General features: G+C 54.6%; 3 protein-coding genes across 3 annotated transcripts; 1 reads left to right on the top strand and 2 right to left on the bottom strand.

Moving 5' to 3' along the window:
• Positions 1-447: 447 nt before the first annotated feature.
• Positions 448-2,852, bottom strand: LOC116284201 (putative diacylglycerol O-acyltransferase 2-like protein DGAT2L7P). Its single transcript, XM_072942152.1, is given in 7 exon segments — positions 448-603; positions 750-820; positions 881-1,045; positions 1,169-1,369; positions 1,518-1,716; positions 1,820-1,998; positions 2,747-2,852. Coding segments are annotated over 7 exon segments (1,077 nt in total).
• Positions 2,853-4,733: 1,881 nt separating this feature from the next.
• PLOD3 (procollagen-lysine,2-oxoglutarate 5-dioxygenase 3) lies at positions 4,734-12,551 on the bottom strand. Its single transcript, XM_072943166.1, has 19 exons — positions 12,019-12,551; positions 11,545-11,636; positions 11,246-11,382; positions 10,975-11,138; positions 10,733-10,845; positions 10,498-10,561; positions 9,472-9,569; positions 9,111-9,212; positions 8,801-8,926; positions 8,497-8,618; positions 8,010-8,114; positions 7,773-7,898; positions 7,370-7,511; positions 7,167-7,280; positions 6,898-6,966; positions 6,346-6,450; positions 5,663-5,809; positions 5,298-5,423; positions 4,734-5,179 (listed from the first exon to the last, which is right to left on the bottom strand). Exons 1-19 carry the CDS (start codon positions 12,128-12,130, stop codon positions 5,024-5,026), a joined length of 2,220 nt encoding a protein of 739 aa, XP_072799267.1. The 5' UTR covers positions 12,131-12,551; the 3' UTR covers positions 4,734-5,023.
• Positions 11,709-18,931, top strand: ZNHIT1 (zinc finger HIT-type containing 1). Its single transcript, XM_015236996.3, has 6 exons — positions 11,709-11,841; positions 12,751-13,142; positions 17,692-17,862; positions 18,247-18,326; positions 18,438-18,607; positions 18,697-18,931. Exons 2-6 carry the CDS (start codon positions 13,121-13,123, stop codon positions 18,716-18,718), a joined length of 465 nt encoding a protein of 154 aa, XP_015092482.1. The 5' UTR covers positions 11,709-11,841; positions 12,751-13,120; the 3' UTR covers positions 18,719-18,931.
• Positions 18,932-21,324: the final 2,393 nt, after the last annotated feature.

The raw sequence follows: 21,324 nt of genomic DNA, 5'->3' as shown, positions 1-21,324 counted from the left end.
GGGGCCTCCTGGGATTGCTTGTAGGGGACGTGTGGACAGGGAGATCCTGGGATCCGGAGTGGCAGAGCCTTAGGGCTCCTCAGAGGGATCTTTTATCTTCTGCATGGTCCCTCTGGGCTGGCCGCTGGGCGGGGCTGGGAGTCAGTGTAGGGCGCGTGGGATGCAGTTCTGTACCCATGTCAAAAAGGAATCTTCGTGGGCAGGATTTGCTGAAGAAGCTGGAGAGCCTGCCAACTGGGTCTCAGCCTACATTGGTTGATCTGGAGTGCGGCCAGCCGGTCCTGGGCGCGCGCCCCAGACGCCCACCCAGGGCCACTGAGACGCGCAGCCAGGCGCACGGACCTCCCCTGTCCCGCACAAACATACAAAACACCGCAGGTCTCTTTACATTTTGAATTTCAGGCCCACCTGCCTTCACAGAGGGGTCCAGTCCAGGCTGGCGGCTCCCTAGGTGAGGAGGAGGTGCCTGTCGGCGGGGACACCGAAGGGCTCCTTGTGCTCTTCGAACAGCTGCGTGAGCGGCTCCAAGTAGATGGCGTGCAGCGCGTCCACCTGCGCCCGGCTGGGCCCCCCGGGTTGGCTGGACCGGGATCGGGGCACCCACTGCGGGCGAAACAAGAGGAGAGAGGGCAGACTGCCCGGCGAGGCCCCTGTGCTCTCCCCTCCATCCCCCACCACGATTATCTGTGACAGAGTTCAGAGCTGGTGCTATTGCCAAAGGCCAGCCTCGGGGAGAGTCCTTGCGCGACCGGCAGCCAGGATTTCAGGCCCCAACCAGGGACCTTCACCTCCTGGTGCGGAGCGTGCAGGGGCCTTGAACCTGGGAGGAGCGGGCGGAAGGGAGGGCCGAGCAGCAGAGGCGGCAGAGACCGAGGCTCACCGACGGTGTGGATGGGCATTGAGACGGGCAGGAGGAAGTCCCCGGGACCGTGCACCAGCGGCAGGGCTACTCTCAAGAGCGGCGGCAGCGCTTCCTGTGCCCTTCACACCCAGGAGCCTGGCGGGTTGGGGAACTGCTGGAAGAGCTCATTCTCCCCGAAGAAGACTGGCACCAGGGAGGCCCTGGGGGAGCAGGGGCAAGCGGGAGTTCGGGTCCCTGGGGGCTCTGCCCTCCTCCCCTTAGGCACAGCCCCAGCGAGCGCCACCTGGCCACACGCGGGCTCCTCACCCGTGATCCAGGCCGACTTGACAAATCCCTTCTGATTCCGGATCCGCAAGCTCAGCACTCCGGGATTTGCCTCCAGCGCCTCGAGGGGTCTTCCTGCTGCCAAAATGGCCATCTGGCCCTCCTCAGGCCTGGACAAGAGATAGGAGGTGCTGGCCTTGTCAGAGGACACCAAACCTGGGGGGAGAGCAGAGGCAGGGTTATCTGAGGCCTGCGTCTTCCAGAAAAGAGGGAAGAGGACATTGGGAAAGGAGAGCTGGGACCAGGTATCCCTGGGGAGGCAGGAGGCCAGGTCAGAGGTGACCACAGGGACTGGGGGTCCTGAGGCCCGGCGCTCCCCTCTCACCGGCACACATGATGTAGTCTCGGAAGACAAGGGGGCGGAACCAACAAGGCAGCATGAGCAGGTGGGGCCGGAGGCCAGGGAAGAGGTGAGAGAAGCTGGTGGCCTCTGTGCAGAAGCTGCCAAAGGCCCTGATGACCAGGACCCCGTGAGGGTGGAAGCCGAAGAGCTAGTTCCTGGAGGGATCTAACTCTGAGGTTTTAACCAGCTGGGGGACCAAGGTGCTGAGGTTGGACTTCTGGAGACGATGGTCCCAAGAGCCTCCTCTGAAGCCCGGCTCCCACCCAGCACACCATTCCTGGGGGCCTCACCGAGATGGGGGAGTAGTCACGGAAATGTCTCCAGATGGCCCAGTTGCGGACCCAGGCAGAGTGGCGGCCTCCTGTCCGAGGTGTGATTCTGTCTCCATAGAGCCAGACCAGGTAGAGGACCGCTAGGATCCAGGCCCAGCCTAGGAATGCAAGGAGCAGGGCAGCCAGGAACACCTGGGCTGGAGGGGTGGAGGGAGGGCAGACACAGGGCCCAGAGGTTTAAGTCCCAGGTGTCACCTGTGCCCTACTTCCTAGTTCCCTGCTTCAGGCCCATCTGTCCAACCTACATCTCTTTTGTTCCTTCAGGGATCCCACCCGGAGGCTTCTAGCCTGCCTCCCTCCTGCATGGTGATAGGGAAGCAGAATGCCAGGGGCAGGGGTCCTCAGGCCTTCAGGAACTCACTGAGCCCCAAAAAGAAGACTCACTGCAGGACAGCAAATACTTGGAGGCCCCGGTGGAGGCAGCTGGAGGAGTCACACAAGGACCTCTCTGGCTCTGGAGCACACCCTCTCTTGGCCCAACCCACTGGCCCTGGCCCCTGGCCTACGTTCTGCCCTTGTTACTCAGCCCCCTCTGGTGACCTGCACATCGGACCCTGGTGAGCCCCAGCAAGGAAGGGTTAACCACTATTTGGGCTCACAGGGCTGTGTCCAATAGGACCCAGGGGAATGACCAGGGCCCTGGCTTGAAGCTTGGAGGCGAGGCCTGTGTTTGGACTCGCGGGGCTCAGGACCTTCGGCCTCTGTGAGCAGCAGGGCTAGCAGAGGTCTGGGGAAGTGGGGGGTGGCTGTGTGTGTACCAGCAGTAGCAGGGCGCCCCATTAGTCACTGGGGCCTGGCCCCTGAGGGGTAGATGACCTGCAGGAGGATTTATTCCCTGAGGGGCAGCTTAGGCCCCTGCGGGGAGGGCTTTGTGAGGAAGGCTACCGACTGGGAAAGCCCTCCAAGTGAGGGCCCACTGGGCCGGGGGCACAGCCTCCAAGTGGGCTGGGCCGGTCCTCACCGCCTCCACGACACTGCCCAACACTGACATGGGCCAGTACCTTCTCTGGGTCAGGGAACTTCACTAGGTTTTTCCCTTTTAATTTTGATTTTCATTTACGTAAATTTTTTAATTAAATTTTTTAAAATTTACATAATTTAGGAAAGTTACTTTCCTTTTACAGTTTGTGTAAAATATTGGCTATATTCCCATGTTGTGCAATCACCCTCTTTTTGTTGTGACTGATCATTTGTTTATTTAATTGGTTCACATTATTTATTCACACATCATACACCTAGTTCCTACTTTTTATCAGCGGGACTCCAGAACCAATTTAGTGCTAACATATTGTTAGAACAGTGTTGTTAGAAATCACCGACGCATTTTCTTCATGAGGTTTAGTATTGCTGGCAGCCACTTGCGATAAAAATTCGCGAATTATACTGTATTGCTGCGGTAAGAACCCGGAAATCACTGTCCTTATCAGATAACAGATCGTCTTCTTGTACAATACATCCTTCAGTCTATCTTACACCCAGTACGTTGTGCCTACTTCTCTGCCACCCCCACATTGCCCCCTGCCCCCGTGATGTCTGCTAGCTTGGAATGTGACTTCTTTTAGGGACATCTGACACACACCCCTCAGGAGCCTCTGTCACATTCTCTCCTGGCACAAGTCACTTTCCCTCCATCACGGTGATTTTTGATTAAGGTGTCCCACACTCTGTAAGCGACAAGAAGAGAAGTATTGTGCTCATCACCGCAGCCCCTGTGACGGGTACCCGGTGCACAGGAGATGTGCCTTAAATGCATGGTGGGTTGGCAGGAGACAGGACAAGCCAGCTTCCAATGCCGGAGGCCTACTGCTCAGACTGGCACACACTTTGTCCCTGTTCCCTGCCTCACTCTCATGCAGCATCTCTGTGCAGGGACCTTGTGCCAAGAGGTGTTTTTCTCCTGTCCCTGCACAGCCCACTTCCGTCCATGGAGCATGGGATGAGGGTGGCACGGGCCAGGGGGAGATGTACTTAAGAATCTGGCCAGAGAGATGCCTAGTCCACCTGGAAGGGTGACCTACCCAGGTAGCCAGCCCCTTCCCCTAGAAGGAAGGCTTCACGCAGAAGTCTGGGCAGGGGGAAGGAAGGAGGGGAATCTAGCTGTGGATGGCAAGTGAGGTGTAGAGGCAGGAAATGTCCTAGGATAGGTGAACAGGTGTGTTTGATTTTTAAAAGGCTTTTGTAAGGGACAATGGGAGATGAATTCAGTAAGTTATTTGATAGAGGCTGAGGCCAACTAAGCTAAAGGGGCATGGTCTGCTGTCCTCAGGCTGCCTCCAGGGTCTCAGTAAGGGCTTGATGCTACTCCTGAGGCTAGAAGCAAGACCAGCTCTTAGAAGGTGTCTTTTCAAGACTGCTTCCCATCCCCCTCTTCCAGGAAGCTTTCTTGGGTTGACCCTCCAGATTCCTCTCTCCTGATCCTGCCTAGTTACAAGCTGAGGTCCAAGAAGCCGCAGTAAGTTCCAGCCCGTCTTCCCTCATAGAGCATGCCCCCAGGGGGACTTCATTCTCCAGCACTATCCCTGGAGCCCAGCTCGGGGCTATGCCACCCCCACCTGTCACGCAAAGGAGAAGACGCCAGGGAGTGAGGAGAGGATCAAGGCAGAGAGCTGGGGGTGGGGAGCGCAGCGCGTGGAGTGCTGGCTGCGCTTTCATCTGAACCTGACACGGGAGGTCCTTTTTTCAGTCTGGCAATGAAGGGCAGTTAGACATGGGATCCAGGGAAGCTTCTAGGCTCCCACACTGCTCTAAAACCATGTTTCTGCCTTTTCTTCTTCTCTATTCTTTTCCTTTGGAGTAACCCCAGGTCTCCTGTCTAATATGGGTGGAGGGAGGGATATGGGATCCACAGGTGGATGAAAGAATAAATGGTCTCGAGAGTTACAAATCCTCCTTTATTGAGAGGGATACTGAGAAACAATAATTTATTACCTGGCGAACCCCCAGAAGCCCTCTTCCTGTGAACCCTTGGGGGCTAAGGGGCGGGGCTGGGGGCTCCATGAGCTTCCTGAGGGCCACGTGGCAGTGGGCAGGGGTGAGGCGACACATTCAGTCCCAGGCACATGGAACATATACCCAGGAGGCGAGGAGCCGGAGAGACCCCCTCCAAAGAAGGAGGCACAAAAAGGCACAATGGCAGGGAAGGCTGGGCAGAGTGGTTGAGTGTCAGGGGTCAACAAAGGACACCATGATGTAGCGAGTGCCCCGAGTGGTGGGCAGCCCTTCATGGTAGTGGGTGAGGCGGCCAGGGTGAAGGAGCCCCCAGCCCTTCCTCGGGGACGAGACCACGCAGTTGTAGCGCAGGAAGCGGCAGCCACCCCCCTGGGAAGACAGAAGGGGACAGAAGTGGAGAGTGAGCAGACGTGGGGACCGGGTGGCAGGCAGATACCAGGGGTGAGAGGCAGACCAGGGGAGTAAGTGGAGGGCCATGGGGTCTCACCTCATAATCCAGGCCCTTGTGGTTGAGGGCGACATTGAGGGTAAATGTGGATGAGTCATGATGCGGCCGCAGAGAGGGCTGCTCATCCGGCCGGTAGCGGACCACGAAATTCATCACCGCCCGGGTCTGTGGGGATGAATGGAGGCGCTGGAGGGATGGCCCTGAGGTCGTGGGTGGCAGGGGTGGTGGCAGGGGCTCTCATTGCGACCTGTGGGCTGCACTCCCACCAGGGCTGCCCTCCTGAGGGTCTCATTCCATGGGGCCCCAAATGCTTCAAGGGCCAAAAAGGTGTGGCCTGGAGACTTGCATCTGAGACAGGATGGAGGAGGGTGGAGGAGGCAGGGGTGGCAGAGGCAGCAGCCCACCTTGGTGTGGTAGCCTGGGAACAGGCTCTCGGTCATAGGCCCCACGTACGTCCTCAGCAGCTGCAGCCACTGGTCCTCGTAGCCCACCTGCTTCATGTGGATGTCCACGGTGGGCACGTTCTCGTAGCCTCCAGCCAACCTTGAGTCCTGTGGGCAGTTGGCACTGAGCCGACAGGGCAGTGCCAGCCTCCTCTCTCCTCTTACTTCCAGGCCTTATAGCCTGTTTCCCTGTCTGGAAGTCTTGACCACTTCTTAGCGCGACTCACTGCTCCTGGTCCTCTAAGTCTCAGATAAGATGTCACCTCTTTTGTGTGAAGTTCCTTGGTCATCCCTCCACGTCTGAGCCAAGGACCTCTCCTGTGATTCCTGCACACTTGGGCTGCCCGTTGCAGCCTTTAGAAGCTGGGTGGCTGCAGTTCCTGACAGCAGGTGAGACCCAAGAGGGCAGAGCTCGACCTGCACAACACATCAAGGCACCTGCACCGCCTAGGTCAGTGGCTGGTATCTAGTACCTGCCCAGTAAGTATTTCTTGAATGAATGAATGCATCTGTGCTCCCAGTGAGCCCCTCCCCCTTGGGGACCCCTCTCTGCTCCCACTCCCTGGATTCCATTTGCCTTCAATCACACCCAGCACCTCCCTCCTCCTGGGGACACTCCCTCCTCCCCTGCCCCAGCCCCTCACCTCGTGCCGGCCTCCTGACCACTGGCCATAGTGCTCCATTTCCTCCACCAGCTCATCGCACATTTGCTCTGACAGCAGAGGGAACCAGTACACATCTGGGCAGGGCTGAGGACAGGCGGGGTTGGGGAAGAACAACAGGCTGGGTGATGCTTCGGGAGGGGCCAGGCAGCCAACAGAAGGGATAAAAAGCAGGGAGCAGAAAGAGAAGCCAGGGGATGCGGGAATCCGGAGGAACGGGATTAGAGTGTGGTGACGGGCCAGGAGAGGCAGGGCAGGAAAAGGTGGGAGCAGTGCTGAGAGTCTTGGAGCCCTGGGTTCTGGGAGAATAGCTTAAAACACCATTTTAGCCATACACCAATATACCCAATAGACAAGAGAGGACTAGTACTCTGATTAATGCTGGGGGGGAGGGGCTGCAGGCCTGTCTGCTCAGCCTTTGCCCAAGCAGAAAACCTTAAGGTAGCTGGGGAAGTCAGTCGGAAAAACACTAATGCAGGCAGTGGACTAAGGGGTGATGGCCGTTGTGGGGTCGGGGTCCAGAGTGGGGCTCACCTGCTCCACGAGTCCCTCCCCTTCAAGGGCCCGGCTGTAGTTCTCGTGAATGTACTGCTCCTTCCAGTCCTGGGGGAGGGGGGAGGCTACACTTCGATCTGTGCCCTCTTTACTCCATCTGCTCCCACCCAGGAAGCCCCAGCCCCTGGACCACCCCCTCCCCAGGGGGCAGGAGGTCACTCGAGAGTGTGAGCATGTGTGGGGTGGGGATGAGGCGTCCTCCTTTAGTGAGGGGCGCATACCTTCTGAGTGAGGGGCTGCCTACTCACCAGGGGGTTGTCGAAGATCTGCCAGAGGTCAGGGTGCAGGTGGTCTGTGTCGTACCGGGAAGTGGCCAGGAGGCGGCCAAATTCATGCTGATTGCTGAGGTGGAGGAAGATGCCCTGGTGTTGCGGGGAGGGTGTGAGCAGGGTGATGGAGAGCGAGGGGGTTGCCTCCCAGCACCCTCACGTTGAGCCCAGGACCCGCTCACCTGGTCCCGCAGAGTCTTACAGAAGGCCATGTCTGGGTCAGTGTCGCTGCCTGAGAACACCTCCCTCTGGAGCAGCTCTGTCCTCAGGGTTTCCCCACGGATCACATAGGCCTGGGATATGTAGGGCACATTCCACACGCCCCTGGAGGCACCCACACTAGGGTCAGCGAGGGGGACGGCCCCCTAGAATTCCACCCAGTTCATCCCGGGAGCCCCTCCCCTTCTCCATCCATCACTGCTGGCTGAGACCCTCTCAGGTCCCACTGCACAGTCCCTACCCCACAACTGCTGTCTTACTGGTGGCCACAAGGAGCCCTGAGACTGGGGCTTTGGGGTAGGATGCAGGCATCTGTCTGGACCCAGATCAGAGCACGGGAGGGGCTGCAGCCCAGACGGGACTCACACTCGCTTCCGCTGCACCAGCTCCACGTAGTCCTCGGAGCGCGCGTAGTACTCGTCAGGGCTCAGGGCTCCCCAGAAGTTGGACCACAGCTTCCCGTGGCGGGACAGCATGGGTGCGATCACCTTCCTGTGGATGGCGGAGGTGACGGCTGAGCAGAGGTGAGCTCTGTGTCCAGGGAAGGAGTCGGGGGTTCCCTGGGACTATTCCAGGGCCCTCTGGCTGAGCCGGGCGAGCAACCTGTTCTCCTCGATGAGGATGCGCAGGGTCTGTGGGTTGGTGATGACGGTATCGGCATCCAGGCTGAAGTAGAATTCACACTTGGGGTCCTGCCGACAACTGTCCCTGGAGGTGACAGACCAACAAAGAGATGAGCTGAAATGGGAGTGGTGGGAAGGGGAAAGCGGAGGTGGGGGACACAACGGGGACAGAGAGTAGGTGGAACTCCCCCTACCCACTGAGGAGAAGAGGAGGAAAGTGGGTAGAAGCACCAGCAAGAGGACAGGAGGGAGGAAAAGACTATGGGGGGTAGGGGTGGGGGGTAAGAGAGGGGGCTGAGGCCAGTGTGCTTCAGGACCAGGGGTTCTCCCATCTGAGTGCGCAGGCCGAGGGGAGGCTGGGTGGTGGACAGAGAGGGAAGGGGGGTGCAGTGGGTGACAGCCCCTCCTTCACTGCTTTCACCCCCCACCCATCCTTGTCCTCCCCTCCAGGCCCAATGCCCACTCACATGGCCATGTCCCTGGCCTCGCCTGGGGTCAGGGTCTCCTCGGGCCCCACTAGCTTCACAGCTGAGAAGTGGTCCTGGAGCTGGGGCCAGGAGTCAGCAATGTGGGGCTCGTGGTACACCTCCTGGAGATGGGGAGAGATGGAGAACACTGAGAGGGCAGGGCAGATGGCGCCTGAGGGGCAGGATGGGGGAAGGCGGTGAGTGGGAAGGGTACTGGAAGGAGTCTGGGGGTGGGGGCAGAAGTTCTGATCGGGGCAGGGCAGGGTCCCTAGGGAAGGAGAGGCTGTCAGTCAGGGTGTCTCACGTTGTTGTGTAGGAAAAGGGTGACCCTGTCGGGGGGATAGTCCAGGAGCAGCAGCCGCTGTAGGAAACGGGGCAGGAATGGGGTAGGTTGTTCCACAAACACGGCCAGAAGCACCCGGGGGGGAGGCTGGAAGATACAAGGTGACTGGGCTTAGAGGAAAGCCCTGCCCCCCCACCTAGTCTATTCTTTACAACCCTGCCAGGTTTGGGGGTCCCAGGAGCTTGGTCCCCTCCCACTGCTGCCCAGCATGCCCTCCCTGCACACTCTGCTTCAGAGTGTTCTCCTACCCGACCCTGGCACCCCTCCTCACCTGCCCCCCCGGGAGTGTCCTCCGGTCCTGGTCGCAGAACCCACAGCCTCCCTCAGGAGTCCAGCCATTGGGGACATAGTTTCCCAAGTAATTCAGCTGGAGCTGTTGGGAGAGATGGTGAGAGGCTGAGGCAGAGGAGCCCAGGGCCAGATGTGGGGCAGACAAGCAGGGGACAGGACAGAAGGGGGAGCAGCGGACACTGAGAACCTCTCCCAGCACCTCTGCACCTGGGGCTGGAGAGGACTCACTGCTTGGAGGGGCTGGAGGTCTTGGGGGTTGGGGCTCCATCTGGGGTAGGGGCTGTGGGGCCAGGACTGACTGGGGCAGGGGCTAGGGCTAAGGGTATAAGCAGTTGGGGCACCTTAGTGGGACCATTCCCATGGACCACAATGGGAAGTGTGTCGTAGGCCACGTTCCGGATACGCACACGATTCCGACCAAACTTTAAAACCACCTCATCTGGGAAGAAAGGCCAGGATTTAGACTCCCTTGCTCTCGAAGTTGCCAAGCAGCAGGTGATTCTAAATATGGGGGTTGGGGGTAGGGGCAGCGTCTCTAAAGAATGAAGGCCTGTGGCCCGCGGCCAAGAATGGGATACCTTCTCTCCATGAGGGTACTGACTAGGCTGCTGCCACCCTGACGGGCTCCACCACTTACAACCTGTGTGACCTGGGCAAGTCCTCAGCCCCTCAGAGAGGCAGTCTCTCCATTTGTAGCAGGCGGATAACCATTGACCTGCTCTCTGTAGGACTGTGGTGCTAAATGAAATTATAGAAGTAAAGCCGTGGCTGACACTCGGCTACCTTTGATTTTTGAGTCATTACTATTGTCAACCAAGAAGAACTTAAGAGTTAATGCATATGGTCACCAGGGGGGGAGGGGGTGGGAGAGCATAAATTGGGAGTCTGAGATTTGCAAATACTAACTAATATATATAAAATAGATAAGCAAGTTTATACTGTATTATCCAGGGAACTATATGTAATATCTTGTAGTAACTTACAGTGAAAATGAATATGAAAACAAATATATATATGTTCATGTATGACTGAAGCATTGTGCTGTACACCAGAAATTGACACATTGTAAACTGACTTGACTTCAATAAAAAAAATATATGTACAAGGAAAAAAAAGAAAAGAAAAGAAAAGAAGTAAAGCCCTGGCCCACAGCCCTGGCACATGGTATGTTCAATAGATGTTAGGTACCACCACTACTACTTTTGTTACTATTAGCACAGTGCAGCTTACTCTATTAGCCATTCAGGTGTTTGATGGAGTTCACACAAAGGTGAGTAGAAGAAGGCCCAGTTCCACCAGGAGCCCCTCCCAAGTTCAGGACCCCTAGCAGCCTCTCTCATCGCCCCTTCTGATTGCTTTCTCCTCACCTAGAGCCCCGTTGAGGTTCTGAAAGATCCGGGATTTATGATCCAGGTTAAGGCTGAGTTTCTCCTGGATGGGATGAGATGGGCCAGTTAATTAAACAGGGGGTAGGAGGTCATTTCGCATTCTTTTCTCTTTACATCTTCCCCAAAGCCCCTTTATCCTTTCTCTCCCATTCAGCCTGAAGCCTGCCACCCCCACCGAGCTGCCAATGGTGGCGCCATCTCTGCCCCTCCCTACCCTGAGTCCTGGATCCAGGTAGAGCCGAGTATAGAACAGTTGGTCATCATCATCATCTTTGTACTTCCACTGGCGGACAATTTGGTGGATGGTGGGGGCGAAGCCGATGAATCCTATGGCGGGGAGGGAAGGTGCTGACTCTGAGACTCCAGGGTTCCACGGACCTGTCCCCACTCCCTCTCCAGCCTTCAGGCACCTGGAACACTCCACGCCCCACAACTCTTGGACACCCTGCCACTCACCACCAGAGTTGAGGAAGCGCTTCCCCGTGCCCACCTCAGGGTACTGCTCTGCCAGCCCCCACTCGGGCCAGCAGAAGCCCTCTGCGGAGAAGAGCAGACGGCTGCCACTCTGGACGAACTTCTTCAGCAGCTCGGTGGGGCTGCCAGCCAGAATCACATCGTAGCTGGAGGAGGGAGGGGATGATGAACAGGACAGTCACTATGAGCCTCAGAATCCTTATCCCCTCTTTCTGTTCACTCTCCTCTTTCTTCCCATCCCCAGCCCATTTACCTGTCCACAAACATGATGACCATATCTTCCCGGTCTGCGTATTTCTCCATTTCTTTCTTTAGCCACCTGACTTTCTGTCCTCCACCAACCGTTCGGGCTACATCACCCCCTCGCCACTCCTCTCCCAGGCCCAGGGTCTGTGGAGGAGACCCAAAATTCCAGGGAGGGGCTCGGCCACCCAGGTGGTCCTCCCACCCTGACTAGGCTCACCGTGGGGTTCCAGACACCCAGCCCTCAGCCCACCCCTCCCCTAGCCCCTCCTCTGCTCCTAAGGGCCATGAGGATGTTCCTCTCCTCACCCGCACGGTGTAGTTGAAAAACTCTGCCGACCGCTGAAAACGCCGGTATCCCTCCGTCTCGGCTGTGGCCACGGTGATCACCAGCAGCTTCTCTGTCACCAGCCAGGAATTGGAACTCGGAACCCACTCACCCAGCTCGTTGCCCAGCGCGCTCCAATCATCTTAGGCCTCCCCTCCCCTCCCTCTGACTCTGCCCCTGTCCCTTACCTCTTTTTCCATTCCCTCTTAAACTCTTCCCACCCGGGGAAACTTCGACCCCAACGGGAGCAGGATGAGAGTGACACCCAGAAATTCGCGGTCAGTTCGCACGAGCAGGCTGGAAACCTCAGTTCAGGGTGGGGAGTGGGCGAGGGGCCATGTGATTCGGCCCTAGGGAGCGCGCTGGGAGTGGAAGAGGCCGGCCCCGACCCTCTCCCCGGCGCCGGCCAGCAGACACGTCGATCCTCAGCCGCTCGGCCCTCCCGGGGTTCTCACCTGGGTTGACGGGGTCGCTGCCCCGGGGACGATCTGCGGCCGAGGCCGCTGGAGACGGTGATAGCAATAGGAGCAGTAACAGCAGGAGCCGGAGTCCCGGGCCTGAGGCCATGGCCGGAAGCGGGCGGAGGCGGCACACAGGCCCGCACGGGGCTCAGGCGGCAAGCCTGGATCCTATCTCCGGAGACGGGCTTTGGGAAAAAGGAGCGGGGCTGCTGTGCGGCCCGCTGCAAGGAGGAGCCGGTCTGGGACTCCGCCCTGGAAAAAAGGCGTAGCCAGAGGTTACAGAAAACTCGAGATGCCGGCGCCCTAGACAAGGAGAGGATTGTCCCGGGGCGCGGGCAGAGCTGAACAAGCGGAGGGGGCGCCCCAGCCGGGAGGCGGGGGAGGGGCGAGGGTTGCGGCCGGCGATTCCGAGCCGTGGACTTTGGTGAGAGCCAGCCTAGCTCACTGCCCGCATAACACTTGAGGAAACTGAAAAGCGGAGAGGGGAAGTGACTCCTTGCGGGTATGGCTGGACGCGGAGGCGGGTCTTTGCCATAGCCCTGCCTTGAACAGCCAGGCGGAAGACCCGGAGAGCGAGGGGGTGGGGGCGCACGGAGCCGGGACTGCGGTAGGAAGGGAGGAGTCTGCGGTCCCGGTTTCCAGGGAAGCTGGGGGTTGAGGTTTTGGCAGAGGGTCACTGGGGACCTCTGGGATTGCCCACTCAAGCCTGCACATTTTCTTTGGTAGTCTGGCCCATCATCTCTACTGCCCAGAGAAGCTCCAGGGGCTGCCTTTGTGATGACTGCATCTTCAGGAGGACCAAAAGAAAATGACGTTTCTTTAAAGATCACTGGCACCACCTCTTTAAAATGACCGATTTCGGGGGTCGAGCACAATACATAACTACACTGAGGGCGGAAGTAGTTTTGCCCGTATAAAATATGGCAGAAAGCTTTCTTGTCTCCAAGGGAACATCTCGTAATAAGTCAGAGGGGGGGGGTGGGATTACTCTGCGCATGCGCAGGAGCTCATGCCGCCGGAAGTCATGGTGCTCTTACCCAAGCGAGAGACGTAGTACGCGTGCGCAGTAGGGTCTTCCGTCAGCTGCGTTGTGGAAATGGTGGAGAAGAAAACTTCAGGTATGTAAACCCCTGGCGGTGGGCTTCCTGTCCTCCTCTTAAATCCGAACCTGGCCTGGGATTTCCTCACCCAGTTATTATTGTCAGATCTCTTCCCTGGCGCTTGGGTCCTGACGTCGGGGCAGCCCCCAAGCCATACATTCACGTTTTATTCATTCCTGCTAGGGCGCTGGGGATGGAGAAAGGAAAAAGACCATTATCATCCAAGAACTGGCTTTCCGTGAGCGGGGCAGAGATGCAGACCTACCATTATATGTCAGAGTGATACGTGCTATGGTAGAGGGAAGCAAAGCACCTGGGCAAAGAGGAGGGGCATGAGCTTTGGGGAAGGAGGGAACCCAGAAGGTTTGGAGGGAAAGAAAACGCTTGGATTGAGTCTTGAAAGGTAAACTGTTTCGCTCAGTGCAGGTGCGTGGGGACTCATTCCCTGCGGCGGGAACCGCAAATGCCAAGGTAGGAGAGCAAGAAAAATCAAATCATTTAGGGAGGCAAGTTAACAGTTTCGGAGCTCGCGGAGGAATAGTAAAAGAGGCTGGAGGGCTGGGGAAAGGTACCCTTGAAAGGCATTATATACACCTGCCAAAGAGTTTGAACTCTATGGAGAGCCATCAAGGGACTTTAAGGCAGAAGAGTGAGGGAAACAAATTTATCTCTTAGAAAGGCAGTCTGGTTTCAATGCAGAAGATGGATTGGAAGGACTAGAGCAGAGCTGTCCAGGAGAAGCTTATGGAATCAGAGAATGGTCTTAATCAGCACTGTTCAACATGGTAGCCAATAGCCACATGTGGCTATTGAGCACGTGAAGTGTGGCTGGTAAGACTGAGGAACTGAATTTAAAATTGTAGTCTTAATTAATCTACATCTAAATTTAAATAACCTCACGTGACTAGTGCTTGCTGTATTGTAGAGGGCAAGTCTAGAGATTGGGAGGCCAGTTAGGAAGCTACTGAGTAGTGCAGATAAAAAGAGATGAAGGTCGGAGTACAAATCCAGTCATCTTAAAACTCCTCACTGGATCTCCATAACCCCCACCATAAAATCCCCAAATCCAAATTCCTTTAGACACTTAACGGTAAGACTCTTAATGGTCTGCCTGACTTCATATCCTTCCCCACCCCACCCCACCCACACATACTTTATTTACCAGCCATATAAAACTTTAAAAAATTTATTGAAGGCACAACAGTCTTTCATCCAGGCCTTCCCTCATGCTGGTACCAAGGCCTAAGATACCCTACCCTTCTCTTCCAGCCAGGCTCACTTCTACTCATCAGTCAGGCTGCAGCCTAGACTTACTTTCCTGTGGGAAATCTTCCTGACTACCCCAAGACCAGGTTAGGTGTTTCTATCATGTGCTCTGTAGTACTTTGTACTTCCCTATCCTGGCATATACTGTGCTGTACTTGTTTGTTTGATCATTTATATTCTTCACCTGGTTGTATTCCCAGAACCTGGGGCACCGCCTGGTACTTGGAAAGGAGGCAGTATAGTGCAGTGACCAAGAGGATGTTTTTTGATGCTGGGCAGTTCTGGGTTTGAATTCTGACCCAGGTGCTTAATAGCTGTGTAAACTTTGGACACATTTCTTAACCTCTGAACTCTAGTAAACTAGAGATGATAATGATACCTGTCTCACAGGGTTGTTATAAGGACTAAAGGATTCCATCTATGCAAAGAGCTTGGTACAGGCATACCTCAGAGATAGGCAGGTTCAGTTCCAGACCACTACTATAAAGCAAATGCCGCAATAAAGTGAATCACACAAATAGTTTGGTTTCCCAGTGCATATAAAAAGTTATGTTTACACTAAACTGTAGTCTGTTAAGTGTGCAATAACATTATCTCTTCAAAAAACAACGTATATGCCTTAATTTAAAAATACGTTATTGCTAAAAACAAAAAGCGCTCACCATCATCTGAGCCTTCAGTGAGTTGTAACCTTTTTGCTGGTGGAGGGTTTTGCTTCCATATGGATGGCTGTGGACTGATCAGGGGAGTTGCTGAAGGTTTGGGTGACTGTTGCAATTTATTGCAACAAGACAGCAATGAAGTTTGCCACATAAATCTGCTCTTCCTTTCATGAACAATTTCTCTGTAGCATGCAGTACTGTCCAATATCATTTTGCCCACAGTAGAACTTTCAAAATTGGAGTCAGTTCTCTCAAACCCTGCCGATGCTTTATCAACTCAGTTTATGTAATACTCTAAATCCTTTGTTGTCATTTCCACAATCTTCACAGCAGCTTCACCAGGAGTAAATTCCATCTGAAGAAACCACTTTCTTTGCTCATCCAGAAGAACCCACTCCTTATCCACGAATGTTTTGTTACAAGATTGAGGCAATTAGTCACATCTTCAGGCTCCACTTCTAATTCTAGTTCTCTTGCTGTTTCCACCACATCTGCAGTTACTTCCTCACTGAAGTCTTGAACCCCTCGAAGTCATCCATGAGGGTTGGAATCCACTTCTTCCAAACTCCTTTTAATGTTGACATTAATCATGAATCACAGATGTTCTTCATAGCACCTGGAATGGTGAATCCTTTCCAGAAGGTTTTCCATTGACTTTGCTTAGGTCTATCAGAGGAATCACTGTCAATGGCAGCTGTAGCCTTATGAAATGTATTTCTTAAATTAAAAGTCTTGAAAGTCTTTAATTTCATTGTACATCTGCATCGGAGCTCTCAGGTGACCAGGTACATTGTCAACGAGCGGTAATATTTTGAAAGGAATCTTTTTTTCTGAGAAGTAGGTGTTGGCTGTTTTATATGGGCGTGTTTGTAGTGCGCCAAAACAATTAAAATAGTAATACAAAAGATCACTGATCATAGATCACGATAGCAAAGATAATCATGATTAAAAAGTTAGTTTTGAGAGAATTGCCAAAATGTGACACAACATGAGCAAATGCAGTTGGAAAAATAGTGCTGATAGACTTGCTCAATACAGGGTTGCCACAAACCTCCAATTTTTAAAAAACGCAATATTTGCAAAGTGCAGTAAAGCAGAGTGCAATAAACAAGGTCTACCTGTATAGCGCCTGGCTCACAGCCCAGGAAATGTTAGCCATTGGCACTGTTGGTAGTGTTAAGATTACAGGTGCTCAATAAGTATTTATTTAATGAAACAGGGATATTCTGTAGAATCATCAGAACCTGGTGAACAGCTGGTTTGGTAATGAAGAGGGGTTTATAAGAGCTCCTAGGTTTCTGATTTGGATGTCTGCATAGATGATTCCATTCACTTGAGTATAGAGGCCAGGTATAGCTCAGTGGTAGAGTGTGTGCCTAGCATGCATGAGGTCCTGGGTTCAATCCCCAGTACCTCCACTGAAAAAGAAAGAAAAAAATAGGACAATGTCTTTTTTAAAAAAAGTATATAGGAGAAGAAGCAGAATTGGATGGGAAGAATTTTAATATTTAATATTGAGTTGCAGTGTTAATGGTGTCAGCAGGTAATTTCCTGAATAGCCAGTTCTGGAGCTCAGGAGTCACTTTTGGAGTCGTTTGCTTGGGGGTGAGAGAACCCTGTGTTTGGATTAGAAATCCCAGGAAGAGTGTATAGACTGAGAAGGAGAACAGGGACAGCCATCTCCTTAGAGACAGAGAGTAGCCAAGATGAGAGACTGAGAGGCACAGGCAGAGGTGGAGCAGGAAAGCTTGGGGTCACATCAAGGAAGCACATGAAGGGACCCTTCCAACCCATAGGAGATAGTCAACACAGTCTCAGGCTATGGAGAGCTCAAGTAGACATGCTGGATTTGGCATTAGGAGGTCACTGGGGTCCTGATCGTTAGTGTTTCCTGTTGAATGGGAGTTGGTTTGCTGGGGGTTAGTGGATGGGAGGTGAGGAAGTAAAACATCACGTGGACTGCTCTCTCACAGCAGAGTAACTGTGAAGTTGGGTAGACACGTAGCAGGTTTCTCTGTTGAGGAGAAGGTACCAGTTGAGCAGGAGGGGTTAAAAGTGCAAGAGGTGGGTAAGGACTTGAGCTGGGGGTGAAGGGTTTGGGTTTAGCAGTGGGACTTGGGGGGAGTGCATCCACTTGGAATGGAGGGAGGGGGCATGCAGTTGTGATTGAGGATGGGCTGATGAATGGGCATCTCTACATGGGGTGGCCTTTCTCTTTAGAGGTGGGAAATGAAGTTGCTGTAAAGCTGAGTGCATTAAGGTCCCAGGGGAACCTGGAAAGCCCCAAGTGTATGGTGGTCTCCGTCGGCAGGATTGTGTGATTTCTGCCAGCAGTGAGAAGTCTTCAGGAGGCATTTCATTGGCTGGGTCTAGAATAGGGAGGAAAGGCTGGAGCCAAAGGATTAGAAAACAGGCATGAGTGGCTGAAATGTCAGTCTTAGCTGGGAAGGAAGCAGACCGGAGGGAGTGATGTATTGAGAAAAGGTACAGGGGCCAAGGGCTTGGCAACTAGGATGAGATCAGAGGACAAGGCTCCCATCCCCTGGACATCTTACACATGTTGCCCAGAGTCAAGGCTGACCTAGCTTCTCTCTTCTCTTTGCCCCCATAACTTCTGCCCTCCCCCCCAACTTTTCTAGTTCGTTCCCAGGACCCTGGACAGCGGCGGGTGCTGGACCGGGCGGCCCGGCAGCGCCGCATCAACAGGCAGCTTGAGGCCTTGGAGAATGACAACTTCCAGGACGACCCCCACGCAGGACTGCCCCAGCTCGGCAAGAGGCTGCCTCAGTTTGATGATGATGCAGACACTGGTGAGTGGGGTGGAGGAGGAAAGGGGAAGAGCCTGCCCAGGTCAGGTTTGTAGAAGGACATGGGGCTGGGGGATAGATGTCCCAGGAGCTCTTCTGGCTCCTTTGACTGTGAGCCAACCGCTCTCCCTTTCTGTGTCTCAGTCTCCTTTCATGTATGTAGAATAAAGCAGATAAACTCAGATCCTTCCAGCTCTGACACATGGTTTTAAATTTAGGGAGTGTGGAGATGAAGGAAGGCCTGGATTAGAGAAACGGGCTGCAGGGAAGGATGGTAGAGAGAGGCTGACTTAGAACCCAGGTGGGCACGTGGGCAGGGAATGACGGGCAGAGAAGACGGTGTCTCTCTTGGCACGTGCCATGTAACTAATTGCTCTTGACCTCTAGGAAAGAAAAAGAAGAAAACTCGAGGTGACCATTTTAAACTTCGCTTCCGAAAAAACTTTCAGGCCTTGCTGGAGGAGCAGGTGAGAGAGGATCTGGCCGGGGAGGACTCAAGGAAGGGATGAGCCTGCAGAGATCCTTGGCCTCAGTAGGTGGGCGGAGGAGTCACAGAACTGGCCCCCTTGTCTCTGCAGAACCTGAGTGTGGCTGAGGGCCCCAACTACCTGACGGCCTGTGCAGGACCCCCATCCCGGCCCCAGCGCCCCTTCTGTGCTGTCTGCGGCTTCCCCTCCCCATACACCTGCGTCAGCTGCGGCGCCCGATACTGTACTGTGCGCTGTCTGGGCACCCACCAGGAGACCAGGTGAGAGGGGCCTTCCCCAGGTCCACACCCTCCTCCTCCTCCCCCCACAGCCTCCTGGACTCCTCGTCTTGGGCGTCCTCTGCCTGCAGGTGCCTGAAGTGGACCGTGTGACCCTGGGCATCCCTGGAGGGAAAGGCCCTCCAGGCATCGCCTGCCTTTGGAGAGGACGTCACTGAAAGGAAGCGCACTGCCCCTGGACCAAGAGAGGAGCCCAGCAAAGCTCAGGTCACATCCTCCAGGGAAGACCAATCTCATTCCCAGGGACAGTGGCAGGGCAGTGGGCCGAGCTCTCAAGTTGCTGTTGTAATAAAAGGTCTCACGCGAGGAGGAGCCTCCCTGTTTGGTCCCGGGGTGTTGTGGGGGTGAGGCTGATGGGTCACCTGGCTCTCACACTCACTGCTCCAGTGTCTTTTCCTCCTACCTCTCAGTCACCCCTCCCACTGTCTGCCCCTCTGTGTCCCTGACCGTGAAGGATTTTTCCCATTCTCCTGCCACCCCGTGTCTTTGCATTTCAAGGCTGCTGCTTTGTGTCACTATTTTGGTTATTGACTTAGTTCATTTGTTTTTGCACTTTGTTTCTCTGGTTCCTCTGAGTATCTTTGGAGTGGAGCTGGGTCCCCAGACTGGTGACAGGGAAGTGGAGCGAGGGTTGGGGACAGGGCTGGAGAAGAGGAGTATGGGAGGAGCCAGCCCTGTCTTCATCCTCTGGTACTTAACCAAATGGGAGAGACTGAGCCCCTGTCCTTGGTGCCGCCCATCTGAGGGAGTCGTCATCCTTAAGAAGCCCCTCTTACCAAGGAGTGCAGTGTGTGGAATTATTAGCAGCAGAGAAACCCCAGAAATTTCTGGGAAGCATGGGGAGTTGGGGGTAGAGAGGCTCCTGTTCTTGGTGGCTGTGGTTGCTGTCACTGTCGCATGGTTCTAGGACTTCTTCCGCCCACGCCTGCTCTCAGTGGACTGCAAGCTGTAAGTTCGCAAGCGCCTTGGAGTTGCTGTCTTGAGGCCCAGTACTCGTTGGAACATAGCAAAGCAGGTGCTTAGGAAGTATTTGTTGTACAAATGACCTCAGTAAGATATTCATGGGCTCCAGCCAAGTCGGTGTTAGGCACCTTCTCAGGCTCTTCTCCCCACTTTGGGGGACTTTCGTGGGGTTGGCCCACATGTTCCCAGTGTCTTCCTGAGTTGCTGCTTGCCCTTTCTTTGGAGACTTGTGGTTGGGCAGGTGCTGTTGGTGACAGTGTCGTGTTGGATGGTGATGAGGACAGAGTTTAGAGATAGTCCTCGGTGTGGTGGTTTTAAAAGATGGCTGTATAATTTTTGACTATCCTTCCATCAAAAGGTGGGGCTTTGCCCCCTTCCTCTGGGATCTGGGCAGGCTTACAACTGCTTGGACCAGTAGATGATGGTAGACATGAAATCACGTGACATTCCAGGCGAGGTGGTCAAAGACAGTGCAGCTTCTGCCTTTTCCCCAGCACTCTTGCCTTTGGGGCCCTCAGCTGCCATATAAGATATCCAGCCATCCTGAAGCTGCCATGCTGTGAGGATGCCCAGGCTACGTGGAGAGGCCACATGCAGGTGTTCCCCTTGACAGACCCAGCTGAGCCAAGCCCTCCAGCCATCCCATCCCAGGTTCCTGTTGTAGGACTGAGGATGCTTCCTGATGATTCCAGCCCCCAGGCATCAAGTCACCCTCAGCCGTTTGAGTCTTCCTGGCTGTATCCACAACATCGTGGAACGGACACTGACCGTCTCTGCTGTGCCCTGTGTAATTCCTGACCTACAGAATCTGTATATTGCAGAATGATACACCCCCTTGGAGCCTGGGGATGGTTGGTTGTGCAGCAGTAGGAAATGGGACATCAATCCAGTTTGCTGGCTGCTAATTCTTGGCCTGAGTTAACTGTCTTGCTCTCAGGAAGGGAAACTTTCCTGGGTTCTAACCTTTCTATTTTCTTCTCCACCAAGAAGGGTGCTCAGGAAAGAAAACAAGAAAAGACAATTTCTTGGCTGGGAGACACCATCTGTGATCACCTGTGTCAGAAGTCCTGTCAAATTTCCCCTGAGTCAGCACAATCTCTTTGGTTTACTTCCTAAATTCACTTTGTTTCATATTTTGTTGTTATAGAAAGAATCACATAGCTGCTGCTTGACGTAACATTTGTCTACTGACTGATGCACTCAGGCTTCGCCAGCTGACCTTGATAGGACAGAGCCAGACCCCAAGGGCCCCCTGTTGCTCTGATGCTGATTGGCTCCCCAAGTCATCCATTGGTGTCCTCTAGGAGGGATCTCTGGACCCCCATTTGAAACTACAACTCCTCAAGGAAAGCCTTGAGCCAGCTTCCTGTGTACAAGTGGAGACTTGGTCCTGCCCCGGGAGACATTGGGGTTTTTGGGAAATCTACACTATTCTGAAGCTTCTGGAGGCTAGACCCAGGTCATATGAGGGAGGAGTACAGCCCCCTCCTGGGCACACAGGGCAGAAGAGGTTACTGCTAGGATCTGGAAGGCTGGAGACTGGGGGCTCACACCTGAAGACCTGGTTGGAGAGCCAGGGATTCTGGGAAGCAGGCCAGTTGTGTCTCTAGTCTCAGACACATCTTGGGCCCACTACTTACTTTGTCACCTGGACAGGTCACTTTACCCCTCTGACCCTGTTACAGCCCCCTCCCGGGAATTCTGAGGATTAGAGATGGTATGTAGCCCAGTGCCTG

Source organism: Vicugna pacos, chromosome 18, assembly GCF_048564905.1.
Source record: "Vicugna pacos chromosome 18, VicPac4, whole genome shotgun sequence".
NCBI classification, from domain to species: Eukaryota; Metazoa; Chordata; class Mammalia; order Artiodactyla; family Camelidae; genus Vicugna; species Vicugna pacos.
This window is presented reverse-complemented; position numbering and strand designations above follow the sequence as displayed.

Bases quoted from the DNA above. Each gene is read 5' to 3' on its own strand.
- PLOD3 (XM_072943166.1), bottom strand. From the start codon at position 12,130: ATGGCCTCAGGCCCGGGACTCCGGCTCCTGCTGTTACTGCTCCTATTG. The intron at 9,213-9,471 runs GTGCCCCAACTG...CTCTCCCAACAG, and splicing joins ATGGGAATGGTCCCACTAAG to CTCCAGCTGAATTACTTGGG. The intron at 5,810-6,345 runs GTGAGGGGCTGG...AACTGCCCACAG, and splicing joins GGTCAGGAGGCCGGCACGAG to GACTCAAGGTTGGCTGGAGG.
- ZNHIT1 (XM_015236996.3), top strand. From the start codon at position 13,121: ATGGTGGAGAAGAAAACTTCAG. The intron at 13,143-17,691 runs GTATGTAAACCC...CAACTTTTCTAG, and splicing joins GGTGGAGAAGAAAACTTCAG to TTCGTTCCCAGGACCCTGGA. The intron at 18,327-18,437 runs GTGAGAGAGGAT...TTGTCTCTGCAG, and splicing joins AGGCCTTGCTGGAGGAGCAG to AACCTGAGTGTGGCTGAGGG.